This window comes from Myzus persicae, unplaced genomic scaffold (genome assembly GCF_001856785.1).
Source record: "Myzus persicae strain clone G006 unplaced genomic scaffold, MPER_G0061.0, whole genome shotgun sequence".
In the NCBI taxonomy this organism is placed as follows: domain Eukaryota; kingdom Metazoa; phylum Arthropoda; class Insecta; order Hemiptera; family Aphididae; genus Myzus; species Myzus persicae.
Window position 1 is genome coordinate 397,595 of NW_019101729.1, and position 17,187 is coordinate 414,781.

Below are 17,187 nucleotides of genomic sequence, written 5' to 3' on the forward strand. Positions count from 1 at the left end.
TTTGCGAGCAGTTATAATTCCACATAATACGACCTAATACCTATTCTATAAATGCTATTGGTATTAAGTTGTTATTTAAGACTGGGTGTAGCTATACATAATTGCTTCAGACTTTTATACAAGTAAATGTGTCACAGTTACTATATGATCATGAGATAAAGTCAATATGATATTTATAATATACCTTAATGTACTTAGGTTATAGATACGTACTATATTAAATAGTTATAGCTTTAATATTGTTCACTTTTCAGTACAATTAATAAAACTATTAGGTAGGTAATTCTTATTACGGAAAATGTCTTACTATAGTAGTATGGTCGTAAAAAAATACCAACTTACATTTAAAAATAATTTTTAAAGCAAGTCATAATACGTGGCAGATGTTTGAGCCTCGAGGTATCATACAAGTTTTGATTTTTGAAACCATTAACTTAAGTTTCAATTGGAATTTCTAGTGAAAATTATCTATACGAATAAACGACGATAGGCACAGTAATTATAAATACACAATAGGTACAATTATTTTATTTGGAATTCAATAAATTAATAAATATAATAAATATAATGGTAAAATTAGGAACATCAAAAGTAAAATAACGATAAAATGACAATTAACTTTGAAAAAATCCATAAGGTTTAATTTTAAAATCCAGTTCTTGTAAAACCATTTGGTAACGATTTGTTATTAATTGCTTAAATGCTCCATGACACGATTTCGAACAAAAATATTGGACATTGAAGTGAGTGTGTGATCTGTAAAAAAAACTTGAGAAACACAACATTGTTAATTATATACATAGGTATGATTAGGTATATTTGCTCATTGCTGTGGCCATAACCATTACATTATATTATTATATTATAGTATTATACGATAGGTAGTAATATAGCCTGTAGCCTACAAGTAAGACCTACTTATATAAATACCTACTTAAAATACTTTATTAACATATTAAATATTCGTATTTTATTATTTATATCATATAATATTTAAAATGTCTTACTCATATTGTAATAAACACATATAGCTGAATGTGAACATCGGTCTCGAGCATTGCATACAGGAAGCAGCTGGACCGGACAACAGTTGTTCGCACAAATGTTTTGGGACACAATCTTTGGAAAATGGCGTCTTCCAAACGTAGAGTGCCCTGAGGGCAAATTCTTTCAAAGTGGGACAGTGTGCATTTCCTAGGACACTGAACACTTCTTTGATTTTAGGTGATATAATCAGATTGTGACCATCGCACGTTAGCGTTATATTTGGCAACATGTGAACTTCCAGAAATTGTTGTGTCCCGCAATATTCTGCTCTGATACAGTCGCGTCTCGAACTATTTTAACACAAGATGCAAAGATTTTAGTCTACCCACCCAATACTTTATGAAACATGTGAATAAAAGTAGGTAGGTACGTAAAGTTATATTATGTTTATTATTTACTATTTCTTAAAACGTTTGACATTATTAACGCATATTCATTGATAGCTTCTTCTAGATTATTTTCTTCTTTAAGTTTTTATTTTTATATTCTGTGTGGAGCGAAACAATGAAGGTATTAATTTTACAATAAGGTGTGTAGTTATTTTTTAAAATTATTATCAATAAAGAAATGTTTACGGATGTCAATAAACTTGAAAATGTAATACAAAGTTTCACATAAGTAGTTAATAGTGAGTGAAATAAAAAAAAAAAGTTGAGTGTAGATCCATAATAATTTTTTATGATTGTCAGAAGGTAAACAAAATTCATCAAAATCACAAAAATGTGCAAATTACATTTCAGGTAGAAATTAATAAAACATTTTATTAGTAACATTTGTAAGAAAATGTTTGCACCCCTTGAAATTCTATCGAAATTCACCTATAAATATTTTATAATACCATATATTCACATTAGTCCCTAATTCCTAATGTATATTATCATATTATGTATATTGCGAATACTAATTGTACTGTAGTCTGCCCTGTAGTAATGCCCTGATTATGTATTAATTTAAACAAATAAATAAATGCATATTTTTATTATATACTTAATATTGGCTGGCATGTAATTCAAAAAAGGATTATGGTCCATGTTGATATTGGCTTCCGGCCTGAAAGCTACCGCAGGCGCGTAAAGGAGCTTGTTGTGGGACAGCGATAGGTATTCGATGTTCTTCAGACGACTGAGATTGTCCGGCACAGAGATCAGCTTGTTTCCGTTCAATAAGATTTCACCGTAATACAATTTGTCTGGGTAGACTTCTGGCAGATTTTCGATTTCATTGTGAGACAAGTCCAATAGCCACAGGGAGGGCATGTTCAAAACATCTACATATATAGGTCATAGATAAGCGAGACATTCAAACGTTATGATACAAAAACAGTCAAGACTTTACATCTGTTGACTAAAAGTTGAAAAAAATTTGCTCTAATAGTTAGAAAAATATTCAATATTTAAAATGTTAAGCACAAGATCAATTTAATGTAAAAAAATTTTAATTACTACAAGTCTTTAAAATATGATCATCAAAATATATCTATCCGATATCCGTGCGATAATAATTCAATGAACTATAAATAAATAATATAATGTTTATTAATTGTCACGTTGTAGGAATACATATTAGGTAATTTCATATACTTGTATTAACTATTAAATACATATTTATTAGGTATCATTAGCCATTAGGTACTTCAACGTCACAACTCACAACGTGCAATTTTCAAGTGTACATACATATTATTATGTGTTTAATACTTCAATATGAAAAATGAATGGCAACGTAGATCCTTATGTATACAGGGTGTTTCTGAAGTGTGTGAGGTAATTAGTATAAGCATACTCACTGTGATGCCACAATGAAGATTTTTTTGGAATTTTTTTTCTAACTTCAAAATCTGGGTTTTTTAAATTTATTTTGAGAATATTATCTTGAATGTAAAAATAAACACTCTAGTCGTATTTTTTGCAAAATTCTCATACGAATCGAGATATCACATCATTTTTGCGCTTGTCGCGCGTTTTTCGCGCTCGAATCGCCAACTAAAAAAAAAGTCGTGCGACACATCGATTTGTATGAGAATACTGCAAGATAATCAGTGGTGATAATTATTTGTTGTCATTGATAATACACGATTAATTAACACATTGTTTTACATTGTCGACTAATAAAAAATATGAAATAATAACAAAATTAGGGTTAACAGAGTTTTAAACGATCAAATTTTACTAGCATACATTTGTGTCATACCTTTATTAAATAACTTTTAACTTTATAAAGTTATAATAGTTAGAGATAAAAAAACTACCTATTTGTGTGTTTATACTGAAATTCCAGTTTTTGGATATCATAGTACCTAACATAATTACTTTGACTCGATAAGATAAACATTTTATTTTATACTATTATTATTTATTAGTGAACCTAATATTATACTTTTATCGTTATTATTGAATTGACCGTACTCCTTACAGAGTACATGATGAACATTAGTTGGTCTGATTAGAGCTCAGTCCAATACTTGTCATTGAACGACATTTAAAATATTAATATTTATTTTTAAGATTTAAAGTTTTTAATTTAAATTTTGATTTTTGCGCAATGGCGTACACAAACATTGAATATGCAGACATGGTTTTTATGTTGGGTAAGTACTAGTTAATTTAATTAATTAGTTTAAGTATTTAACTAATATCACCCATTGGTGATTTATTTTATTAAAAACTCTAGGTATTTTACTTTATCACAAGACATACCCGTGTAACTATTTTAAGTTGTCGTAACCGACATGTTGTACGAAACAAACTATTTATTTGTTTATTAATTGTGACTAGGTTTAGCTGATGGAAATAGAAATCTTGCAGCTAGGTTCTAGGCAGAACGTAAGTAATGATAATAGTATAAAATAAAATGTTTATCTTATCGAGTCAAAGTAATTATGTTAGATACTATGATATCCAAAAACTGGAATTTCAGTATAAACACACAAATAGGTAGTTTTTTTATCTCTAACTATTATAACTTTATAAAGTTAAAAGTTATTTAATAAGGGTATGACACAAATGTATGCTAGTAAAATTTGATCGTTTAAAACTCTGTTAACCCTAATTTTGTTATTATTTCATATTTTTTATTAGTCGACAATGTAAAACAATGTGTTAATTAATCGTGTATTATCAATGACAACAAATAATTATCACCACTGATTATCTTGCAGTATTCTCATACAAATCGATGTGTCGCACGACTTTTTTTTTAGTTGGCGATTCGAGCGCGAAAAACGCGCGACAAGCGCAAAAATGATGTGATATCTCGATTCGTATGAGAATTTTGCAAAAAATACGACTAGAGTGTTTATTTTTACATTCAAGATAATATTTTCAAAATAAATTTAAAAAACCCAGATTTTGAAGTTAGAAAAAAATTCCAAAAAAATCTTCATTGTGACATCACAGTGAGTATGCGTATACTAATTACCTCACACACTTCAGAAACACCCTGTATATGTTTAAAAATTATAATAAGCATATATTATTATGGTACTCATAGTTCTCACAAGAGAGGGGGACTAGGTTTGGCTAATAAGTAATAAGGGTATATTATGTTCTGTTTGAATAATTTAATTATAGGTACATAGAATATAAAGCAAACTTAATATTAAAATTATTTTTTTTCATATAAACTAAATCGTGCACGTACCTATAATAAATAATGATTAGTACTGGGAATTGGAATAGGCGAATTTATTGCATATTTTGTTCGATTATTATTTCGTACATATGGACACATAGCATTCGTTAGCACAAGATAGATAGTCTTCTAGGATAAAAGATTCTCTATTTAAGAGGATCTCAGTTAAATATTTGTTTTCTCTCAGACCCTCGAGTAACATATATAAAATGGTTTTACCAAAAATCGTTTTATTATGATTTTTAAGCAACCTCACAAGTAAAATCACTAATTTCAAAAATTGTAGAGGATAATATTTTTGAGGGTATGCATATCGGTTTTATATTTTATAATTATTTGCCTTTGTGTTTGACTTTCAAAATAAAAAAAATTATTAATTTAATGTTGTTCAAATAGTTTTGAGAAAATATTTAGATAAATCAATATATTGTCATACCCTCAAAAATAATATTTTCTATCGTTTCTATATTTCTATAATGGATGATTTAACTCTATAAGATTACTCAAAACATAAAAAAATGATTCTGCGTAAATGCATTTTGTTTATGTTGCACTGGGGCGCAGAAAGAATACAAACTGTGAGCTGACATTCTTAAGAATCCACTTAAGAGTCCTTCAATCTCTTATTTTTAGTATAAAGCTGGTTTGAGTTAATCGGTAAAGTCCAAAATACCTTTTTAGCCAACAAGACTGAGCATAGAATATATCTTGTGACGTTGCAGAATTCCTACTGCCGAAATGTCGTATTTTTTATTTTCAAGTATATATTATTACACCAATATTATTATGAATTATGATGTCAAACTTTAAATGAGCCGAAAGCAGTGAGCTAAGCCAGCATTTATCGAAAATGTTATCGGTCAATAATTATAGTTCCAGAACAATAATTATTAGTTTTATCCGTAATACACTGATAGTTATAGATGCAAAGTTTTAAACATTTTGGGGGGAAATACAAGATAATGAAGATACGTTACAATTCCAAAATTATTATAGAAATAATTCAGTTCATGTAGTTTCTGTTCACTTATATATAGTCGTGTCACAGTCATGGGCAGATCGGGATCCATTTGGCCCACTATTATGAAAAAATTCGGCACTATTCTATTACAACCTTAATTTTTGACTTTTGGTTACTCACAACAGACACAACTCATCATATAATCAGTAGGTAGGCCATAAATGTTTTTAAAATTTGAATTTATTTGAGGTAGGTAATATTAATTATTGGTTATTTACACATAGTACTTTAAATCATAAATCATAAGTAAAATCTATAATATAATGGAATGTGATCGATAGACGCACTATTTCACTTAGGTACCTACATTCTACATAATAATTTAACACTTTAACAGCAAACTAGCAGAACCATGCGCTGTTTAGTTGGGTTTAGTGAGGTTTAATTTAACCAATGTTATTATTATTGTTATTTTAATTAATTCGACAACAGCAGTGCTATTAAAATCATTTTGAACTTATACTCGTACGTGAAGAACTGGCCATTATAATAGCTACTCAATTTACTACTTTCCTAGTTAGATAGAGCTGCCATATAGATTTACAATGATGTGGAGGTGGGTAAAGTTTCATCGGGTTACATTTTAGGTAAACTTATTGATGAGCAAATCTACAATAATCTAACAATAATTTTATCAGTAACTTTTAACTAGTACCATATTTTGAATTATTATATTTATTTGAATAAATATTTTTTGTGTAAAATAGTTCAAAATTGAAAACCGTAGTTTTTTATGCTCAGTTGTGTAAGTTTTCTTTTGTATTTCTATATCCCTTGATACGCTGACAAATTTGCTCAATCGTGTCGTAAAAAAGGTATCTTATGCTCAATCGCACTGTAGCTGAGTGAATTGATCTATGTTATAAAATTTAAAGGTACAAATATTATCCAGGTCCCTCTCGTAGAATTGTTGATATTTTAGTTTTGAAGTTTCTCAGCATTTAAAAATTCGAGTACGACGTCCTCAATCATATTTAAGTATCTCGGCAGGCGGTAAATCATTTTATAATATTGTTTTGCATATACAGGATACTAAAATATTTAAAATTGTTTTATCAATTATTTTTATGTTAAAAATGTATAAATAAGGGCTCCACCTTTATTACAGTACTGATGTCCCAAGTTGAAAGTAGATTGTGAGGGGCCTGATAGACGATAGTACTCTAAACTCTATAATCTATATTATAATATACCTGATACATTATTAGATTATAACTTATGAGTTATGACACTTACGTAAGCCCGAATTAATGGAGGGAGGGGACAGGGCAACATGGACTAGGGCCCGCACAATGGATATTGAAAAATGGTAGACGTGGACGGTGGACCCCTGAGCCCCCTGACGGTAGTGCGTTACCTATAATATATGGATAATGGATATATTATTATTATTTGACCTCATGCCCAAAATAATCTTAATCCGGGATTGCACACATGGATACGATTAAACGACTACGCGAAGTTAACGCGGTTAGGCACGATAAACGATAGTACAATAATATTAGATAACAATATACGATTGAGGATCGCAGTTTTAACTCACCTACTGTCTACTATAGAAGTATTGACTAAACAGTTTAAATTATTAAGCTTTGAATAAAAAAATTAATGAAGTTTTGATATTTAACGCTCTACATAAGTCATACAAAGACGAAAATATACCTATTATTGTTATATCGTTCTTATAACATACCTATAGATGATTGCTAATCAATATTATTACTATAGGTATACACATTACACTGCTGTAATAGTACGAGTATTATAATATACCAGCCACATAAAATATGAAACAACATTATCATTTATTATCTAAAGTAGGAACAGGGCTTTTTATAGCGCGCATATAGATATTATTACCGAGGAATTATCGTCCATCGGCAATACCTGATATAGTGATATCATTCATAAGTGCAACTATTTACAATTAGTCCATACCAATAGGTCATATAGATACAAACATAATGTATGAGTGTTATATCTTATATTTATATATACAATGTACAAAGTACATATATAATATATATGATAGGTGGTGACTATAAATATATAGGTATACCACTACGCAGTGGCGTATTTTAAACTTTTTTTCTGGGGGGGAGGAGTTTTTAATAATTTATTTTAATCCTAACATTTTATAGGTATTGATATTAGAAAATTGTTATTTATTTATTGTTATGCCTACTTAACGTTTTTGTATAAACATCATATACATTGTATTATAATATAAAATCAAATTTAAATTTAAATATCTTAATAGTTATCATTTATTTGGGGTTCTGGGAGTCCGGTACCCCTAGATCCCCCCCCCTAAATACGCTACAGCCACAACGGAACTATATGTGTGTCCCGTGTAGACCAAATTAAATTATATTGATTATAATTTATAGGTAAAATGTAAAGCTATTGATTTTATAATATTCGTCATTTATATTTTACATAAGTATAGTAAAATCATGGTAGGACGATTTCCCTAGTAATTATATAAATATCATTTAAATCAGTACATTTAATAACCAGTAACCACTAAAAGCTAGGTTTCCGCTTTATTGAACACTTCGTGCTCAGTTTATTTAGTAACATCATAATATAGCCATGTATATACCTTAATATAATATACAAACTAGTTAAAGGACTATCGACTATGTTTAATAAGTGGTAACAAAATATTGGTAATACGTTACGGTAACCTATTAGGGTACTGTGCCTAGGACTTGTGATTTTTTAAATATTTTGTGTTGTTTTTGTATCATTATAATTTGTGATATTAGGTTAGTATACAATCTGCAAATACATGTTGTATTATTATGATGTCTTTGAGTAAACAAAGCGTTACAAACACTTTAAAAAGAAATGAAGAAGAATTTGATTTATTTGAAGACAAAGCAAAATAAATAGTTTCCAATATATCTGATTATTCTAAAATTGAATTCGTAGGTATAGGTATAGATATAAAGTTTCGGTAACTTATGACAATGCAATTGATGCAGTAGATCAAATGAATGCAAGAGAAAAATTAATTTCACTGACTAGAGTTTAAAAGATGACGAAATAAAATTAAATGCAAACAATTTATTTGAAGCCTAGAGATAAAATTGATTTGACATCTTAAGTCATTGTTAATAGAAACTGAAATGTCTGGAATGTAAAATAGTTAAATACCAAAATAGTAAATAGTTTTCTAAATTTAAACATCGCTTTGAGAATATATTTATTGATTTTTGGTACACCGTACGAAGGCGAAAGATAATTTTCAGTTTTGACGAGGGTATAAGAATATTGGCAGTGATCTATTATACCTACATATGCAGAAATTCATTGAAAATATTGGGGATAAGGTTACTGCAAAATTGTTAATTATATTTAGTTTTATATCTAAATATTAGGAATAAGCTGATTAGTATAATGTTATTAGCCTATATAAATATGACAAGAAGTTATGTACGATAATATAGTATACAAATATTATGATTAACTTCAACCCTACACGACACGATAAAGTGGGTATTCAACTTAAAGATGCGAAGCAGTGAAGTAGTTGAATACTTTAAACTGCCTACGAGTATGTTTGGTACAATGGTACCTATATTATGGTAACAGGTAACGTATAATTATGTTAAACACACGACGATTTATACGAAAGTTCGTGACAGGGTGGTGGCACGTAGTGGAATAGTACCTTATCTAAGAAGACACTAAGATGGGCGAGTAAGTTGTAAACACTTTTATATTGCCTGCGCGTTTAAAATTATCGAAATAAGATGTGCGCAGTGCGCACCTATGAACCTCATCAGAGTGATTTTTGACAATATTTAGAGACAAAAGTTTAAAATGCATAAATATAATTTTTTTCTCGTTTGAACATTTGAAACTATACAAATTGTGGATTCGTTTTAAGTTTTTCGTCGCAAGTTTAGTGACTTACCGCCAGGGACGTTTCTTATTCGGTTGCGTGACAAGTTCAGCTGCGTCAGTCGCTTGAGCGCCGTCAGTGCGGAAGGTATGTCCGTAATGGAGTTGCACGGCGCACACAGCACTTCCAGCCCCTTCAACTCGCAAAGTTCCAACGGAAATGTCGACAGTTTGTTGTTGTCCAAGTAGATGTGAGTCAATTTAGTCAAGCTGTTAATCCATCCAGGCTGCACATATTATATTACGTTAAAAAAACCGTATTTAGACCCAACAGCTCGTCGATTTCGACAGTTGAAGGGCGGCTATCTAAGTACCTAAAAGCTGATGCTTAAAGAGTGGTTTAGGTAATAAGGTCTACAACTGGATATTTTTAACGTTATTAAAACGTATGGTAACTTGATGGTAGTGCAAAATCAAAAAGTATATTATTGTAATTGTATTTTTTTGTTATTTTAATCGTTAACATCACTTAAGGAATATATTAAACAGTCTTGGATAAATAAAATGCATTGTTTATTCATTACGATTAATTTATTACCTACCGACTTGCGCGATTCGAATATGGTACTTATTTTAAATTTTAAATATGTAAGAGTATAGGTAGGTAAGTAATATGTATAAGGTTTATGAACGCGGGAAAAAAAAGGTATTATGTGTAAATAATTTGCTGACTTACTAGTATTTCGATAAAGTTGTTTTTAATGTAGAGCTGATACACCACGTCAGTGTTCCGTTTCAAGTCTTCAGGAAACTCTAGGAGATTTCTGTCGTTCCAGTGCAGGATATGACCGATGCCGAGCGTCATCGTCGTGATTTTGCGGAGCATGTCAAAAACAAATTTTTCGCAAGTATTTTTTGTTAAAGGGTTTAGAATAGAAACTATAAAGTAAAAATAATCATTGGCAGTAGCTCAAAAAACGCGTTTATAAGGTTAGTAGATCATATCATAATATTCGTTTGGTCGGATGGTTCTTTAACAACGGAGTAATAATAACTACCATAGAACACGATTTTCGTGTCGTTAGAAAATTACTACCCTAGATACAGGTTGCGCACAATTATAAATTAAAATGTACAGTAATATATTTGTAATATTAAGTACTCACGCGTTATTTAAATTGGTGTTGGACCAAATATTGATTTTGAAATCATGATTTTGTGTTTTCAGCGAGTATACATTCATGTTTAGGGGTGACGTTTGAATTTGGGCACAATAGAATACGTAGTTTAGTGAAATGATCTTCGGGCTTGGAACATTTACATTAATAGTATTATTTATTTTCTAACAAAGCCTACAGAAGACAATCTGCATGCATATTAACAAGAATTTTTGATAAGGCCTTGTGTCAACGAACAAAGTGTTCGGAAATACCATATTTGTGTTTTGATTTTTGAGTGGGAGATTTTAATGGTTGGATTTATGTAGTTTTATATAGAACATTAATTATGATAAAATAATAATCATAATCCAAAACTAGATGTATATTGTTAAACAATGATATCATAACTACCTATATTATACAATGTTCAACTTACATATAATTAAAATAATAAACAACAACATATTACTTTCTAAAAATTGCATGATGAGATGTGATCTAATTAGAGCAAAGGTTAACCATTTAAATAAAAACACATAATTGTTTATTCTTTAAAGATTTATTTAAAGAAAAATATTTCAATCCAAAAATAATAATAGAAGTACATACATGCTACTTTATACACTTAGAATTAATAGATTAATGTAATTCACTAAACTAAACTATATTTATTTAGATGCCTGTAACTACTGATATTTTAAACTATTTTTCACAGTAACTCTGTGATTTGATATCTATTGCAATTGATAACTGGAAATTAAAATAAGTCTTGTAAAAAATGAAAAAAATTCATTCTTGAAGCAGATGACATTTTTTTTCTGATACAATACTTATACATTTGTCAGTCTCAATATAACATAATGGCAGTAAAAGTTACAAATTGTATTTTGTAGTACAACAGGCACCGCGTTTGTAATTAAAACAGCATTATTTGAAAAAAAAAGAGATAAGAAGTTTGCGATTTTAAATATCACATTAAAATGGATTAGTAAACTCAAAAGTTCCACTAAGTTATTTAATATAATACTTCAAATATTTGGTGATTAATTAAAAAAAAAACAACCAATTATTATTAAAAACACGATATATCTGACAATACACACAGAAAAGATTAACTAAAAAACATAATATTAATAACAGTATTTATCACATGCTCAAGTGGTTTTGCATTATAATATAGTAGGTATCATAATTTCCTAAAATAGTTTATGATTCTTTAATCAATAAAAGCTATTCTTTTGTCTCGTACTTTTCCTCTAGTTTTTGTGCGCACCTTGAAGTTGGCAGCATTAATTTGTTGCTGTAAAAATGAGAAACAACAAAATAAGTATTTTGGAATGTATAATTTTTTTTTAAGAATTTGTAATTTTTCAACTCACCCTTTCGAGTTTTGATTGTTTGTTACTTAAAAGTGTTGTCTGACATAATTTAGGTCCAAGGCTCAATATGTCACGAACTAGATCATTTTCTGTCATATGCATGTTCATTCCAGATCCCAATGCTTGACACAAAACATCGTACTGCTTTTTAATGATCCATGAGTTCATTGTTAATATTTCTTGACCAAAACGTATTTGAATATTTGGAGGTTCATCCAACTATAAAGAACAAAAAGTATGTTAAATTCAAATTTTAAAGTATATGTTATTTCTATTGTACAACTTACTTCAACATAATGAAGAATTTGTCTAAAGTTTGATCTTTGTGTTTTCCTATCTTTTTTAGCTCTATACTTTTGTGAATCTGTTGCTAGTTCACGCAATTTATTAATAAATTCTTCATCTGGCTCATACTCATCCATGTCTTCACATTCACGTGCCATTTCTAACAGAACGGTTATTAATTCACCAGTAGCCATTCTCACTTCTAGATGTGTTGAGTCTAAGAGAGTACTCAATTCTGCTAAAGTACTACAATTGAGGGAAATAAATAAATTAATATTAGTTTTAATTATTTATAATTAACAACAGTAAAGCACCAAATAACTTACGGAATAATAGTAGAAGAATTTCTAATTGATACAGTGGACAGCAGGAGAGACCAAGAAGATAATGCTGCCGAATATAGAGCTGCTACCGAAGGAGGAATAGTTGTTGAATGTAATAAACGTCTCCATAAGTTGCGCATTAATTGCATAGCTGCATCAATTTCTTCATTACAACTAATAAAAGTTAATAATGTTATGGCCAAACAGCACTGAAAAATTAAATATTTACAATTAAAATCAACTTAATAACAGATAGAATTAGAAATACAATTTAGATATGGGCAAAAATAATCAATTACTTTTTCTCGAGCCAATAAGGGAACAGATTCATCATTAACAACAAACATAAGTGTAGGTAATAGTTCTTGACAAGAATGCTCTGCCATGTCCAATGCACCTAATTGTATACACAATAAACTAGCTAAATTAGCTGCTGCAGCTTTCTCATTATCGCCACCTTTTTTAAGGGCGCGCTCAATGGAATCAGTTATTGTCATACGCCTGTAGAATAAGTATACTTTTAAATTAATTTATTGTTCAACAAAATACCAATTATTACATTTTTGACATATGATATACCTGTTTAAAATATAATCGGGTATATATTTCTTGCAAAATATGTTACAAACACCTTCAAAACTTAATGTACGCCCTTGAGCAGACTTCTGAGATAAACCATCAATTGCATCACTTAGTTTTTCTTCAAATGCATCATTCTGAGTCTCATCAGTTTCATCAATAGCAACACCTATAAATTATTGAAATGAACAAATAAGTATGTAACTATGGTAGTTATGAAATAATCAATGGAATACTTACAGGAACGTTCTTCATTTGATGTGCTACAAGATAAATTACTGATTACACTCGCATTATCGTTGTATGATTCATCATCTGACATGTCTAAATCACGTCCTTTTCCAGCTAGTGTATCTAAAAATATACAGTTTATTTTGATTAATTAAAGTTTCTATTCAAATATATTGTTTGTTTAGTAATTTTCAATGGTAAAGTTAGTGAAAAGCGAGGTGAAAAGGTTTTTAATTTAATTTGTTAACATTTTGTCTTGTAGTTATTATCAATATTCAACTAATTAGGTATAGTTTGTACTTTGTTTAAACCAAGTATAACATTGGTACCTTAGAAAATTTATTTGTTCCAAGCAGTAAAAGGGATAAAAAAAAAATAAGAATTTATTTTAAATATAGAATTAAAAATCATTAGCAATTATAAAAATGAACAAGTTATAATTGTTTGTATGTACTTAATACCCTAAATTTATTCTAAAGTACTTATTCGAGATTTTATATTGGTACCTAGGTATCTAACAAAAGATGAAAATTTTAATTTAATGGACAAAAAAAACTTAATCAATACATTTTTAAACTGTACCTACCTAAAGGTTAATATTTATTGAAAAATAACTGCGAGCTAGAATTGTATTACATATTATTTATAATACAAGTTATTATATAATTATAATTATATCATTGATCTATTTTTTTTAACTCAATGTGACTTTCACTAATGAAATATATCCAACCACACATAATCTTGAACAACTTTAGTAATACAAAGTACCGAATATTGTTTTCATAATGTTTTTTGAATAGAATTTGTATGTTAGGTATATTTTTAATATTTTATAGATGTTTAAGTTTTAAAAATAATACAACATTAAATACCTAAGTGATAATAGGATTAATAAAAGGATTTAGAATTTTTTTTTATTAATATAGTTTTCAGTAACAACTAAAGGATTTAGAATTATTATAGGTAACTATTAATACTAAGACGATTAATGTCAAACGCCAATGTGGACCCGCACTTTACATTCTTTTTATGATTTTTAATGCTGTTTTCTATTTTTATTTTATCCTTCTTTCTTCTTTTGTATTTTTATTACCTTTGTTGATTTTTATTTACTTTTGTATCTACTGTACACAAATATTTTGTCAATTAGTTAAACTGTATGTTCATGCAAGAAGGGCTCAGCCCGTAATATATAAATAAATATTTGTATTTTAATTTAGTATCATGCAGCATTATATATATCTTCGAATTTATTCAATAATAGGCTATTAAAAAAAAAATTGTATAGTATATCAGTATCTAAATAAAAATAACCTTATAATTTAAATTAAATTAGAAAAAAGGAAATTATAGTTATTTAATGATAACTAAAATTGTCAATATCCACAGTATAATTAAATACTTAATTTATTTTAAGTAGAACACATTGATCATATATATACATAAAATCAAAAGGTAATACCTAAAACATTTATTTGTAAATACATACTTACTATAAAAAAAAATAATAACCAGTAAATAAGTAATAATATGACCTTACATTTTATTATATAAAATCTAAAACAAATCAATTAAGTTGGCTACTCCTTGTTATTATGCAGACAATGTTATGCTTTAAAAATAAACATTTAACTACTAAAACATTAGGTGTTAAATTACTGAATAGTGCTGCAATTTTACCAACCAATTCTTTAAACTTTTTTGATTACTGAAGTTGAAAATAAGCGGTATTAAAATAAAAATAGTGGGTTGGATCAGGGTGATCTAACCTGCGGCCATTCTTAGAAAATAGATATTTCATAATTTTAGTGTTTAATCTGTGATAAATTATAAAAAGAAAAACTAAGGTGGTGGGAGATGGCAAGATGGCAGGATTAACCTATACATACTTTAAAATGTGATAACTAGTTTATTATATTATATTATCATAATACATATGTTTGTTACAAAATACAAATAAACATTTTTTTTTCTTTTGGTGCCCCCCCCCCTACCCAGTGTTTATAACCATGTAAGTTGGCCTACCAATAAGAAAAGGTTAGATGGTATTATATGCATCTAGAAGTCAAATCAGGAACTCATTGAATCAGAATTGATTAAATATATAATTCCTCATATAATTCCTATTGATGGGTGGAAGAAAACTGTTCAATATGATTAATCACATTTATTGACTAATATTTAATAGTGATTCTGAATATCAATTAGAGTTGTATATTTGTACCTTGTTCCTAAAGTTAAACAAAGCACTATAGTTTAAATTGGGCATAAAGGCTGTCCATCATTTCAAAATCTCGAAAACTAATTTTTTTAATACTCTTGAAACAGCAAATATCTACTAAAATGGGTACGGATTATCGTTCGTATTCCAGATTTGAGCTCAAGCAGGGGATGGGGTTAAGCTCAGTAATGAGTGATCAGTGTCGCCCAGCATTGGCTTTAGTGTACACAGCAATAAATAAATCTCAAAATAAATCTTCACCGTCATATTTACAAAGGTCGATGACGCGCCATTTTTTTTTAGTGCCTACGAGGAAGGAAATCGTAAGATATTGAAATTGACAGAACAGGCTGGCGGGCCAGTCGTTAAAATATTCGAGAGGCGGGCCTTGATTTTCGTCGACGTTCAGGGTCGTCCGTGTAAACGGAGAAAAAAATTAATAAAAATCGCAACGATCGACGACTGGGCGGGGGGCCACTAGACGGACGGGAAGACGAAAACGTCGGCAGAGGCGCCGTATTTTCCGAGGCCATGCGGGAAAAACGCGGCGTGGCGTCACAACAACGGCGCGCGGTGGGCACATGGCGACCTACCCCTCCACCACCGCCGTCGCCACCTCGCAATATCGCGAAAACACGCAATTAGCGGGCGGTTGCCACACCGCGCGCAATCGGTGACGTCAACACGAAAGTACGACGACAAATGTAAATAACGACGAAGACGTTCCGTCACGGCCCAGGAAAAACCACGATCGTTTCTCGACATGATCATCGCCGTTTCTTACCCGTAGTAGACTTGTGGTGGTTGGGCCTGCGCTTTCCACGGGGCATGGTGGTCGTATCCGCGTGTACACGGCCGCAGTGGAACAACGAAACTTTTTAAGCGAAAGTCGGCGGCGGCGGCGCAGTCGTCCTGCGGTCGAGCGATCTTCGTCGTGCGGCGGTTGACGTTTTGTTTTGACGGCGGTGCGTTCGGCGGAAGTCGCGTTCGTGAATAGTCGTTGGCGGCTGTGAGAAACCATGCACATCATGCCAGCTGTCGGGTCGGGCAGCGAACGCTATACTGGATCGCGCGGAGCAGTGCGCTTTATTTTATAATAATAAAAGTCGAGAGTCGCACGCGCCACCGAGTACCGACGACGCATCGGGTCGGGTCGCGTCGGGTCGGGTTTAGTATTCTTGCCCATGGTGTCGCGTACGGAAAAAACCGCGGCGGCCGACCGTGATAACGCAGAGCGCCGACAGGTGGCGGTAGTGTCACTGAGGTGAAGGACTCAAGGACGACTTTCAGCCGTGGATGAGTGAACTTCTGTAGTAATTCGACTTGGTGGTGCCTGGTTTGAACCATTCATCATTATTTAGGCATAATAATAATAATAAAGTCTTTTGGACTGCGGAATCATTTTCATTGTACGCGTTACCAACCCGACGGCGCGTTGTGGTCCGTGTGCTCGCAC

The 17,187-nt window shown here is 30.5% G+C and overlaps 2 protein-coding genes across 2 annotated transcripts; both read right to left on the minus strand.

Moving 5' to 3' along the window:
• On the minus strand, positions 1 to 11,528 carry LOC111030296 (leucine-rich repeat and death domain-containing protein 1-like). The gene is made up of 5 exons (XM_022309721.1): positions 10,287 to 11,528; positions 9,624 to 9,837; positions 2,035 to 2,314; positions 1,008 to 1,337; positions 1 to 768 (listed from the first exon to the last, which is right to left on the minus strand). The coding sequence occupies exons 1-5, from the start codon at positions 10,434 to 10,436 to the stop codon at positions 615 to 617; spliced, it is 1,128 nt and encodes a 375-aa protein (XP_022165413.1). The 5' UTR covers positions 10,437 to 11,528; the 3' UTR covers positions 1 to 614.
• A 370-nt stretch (positions 11,529 to 11,898) lies between these two features.
• On the minus strand, positions 11,899 to 16,824 carry LOC111030294 (interferon-related developmental regulator 2). The gene is made up of 8 exons (XM_022309719.1): positions 16,516 to 16,824; positions 13,517 to 13,630; positions 13,277 to 13,445; positions 12,997 to 13,198; positions 12,701 to 12,906; positions 12,377 to 12,620; positions 12,090 to 12,308; positions 11,899 to 12,010 (listed from the first exon to the last, which is right to left on the minus strand). The coding sequence occupies exons 1-8, from the start codon at positions 16,559 to 16,561 to the stop codon at positions 11,927 to 11,929; spliced, it is 1,284 nt and encodes a 427-aa protein (XP_022165411.1). The 5' UTR covers positions 16,562 to 16,824; the 3' UTR covers positions 11,899 to 11,926.
• Between the last annotated feature and the right edge of the window lie 363 nt (positions 16,825 to 17,187).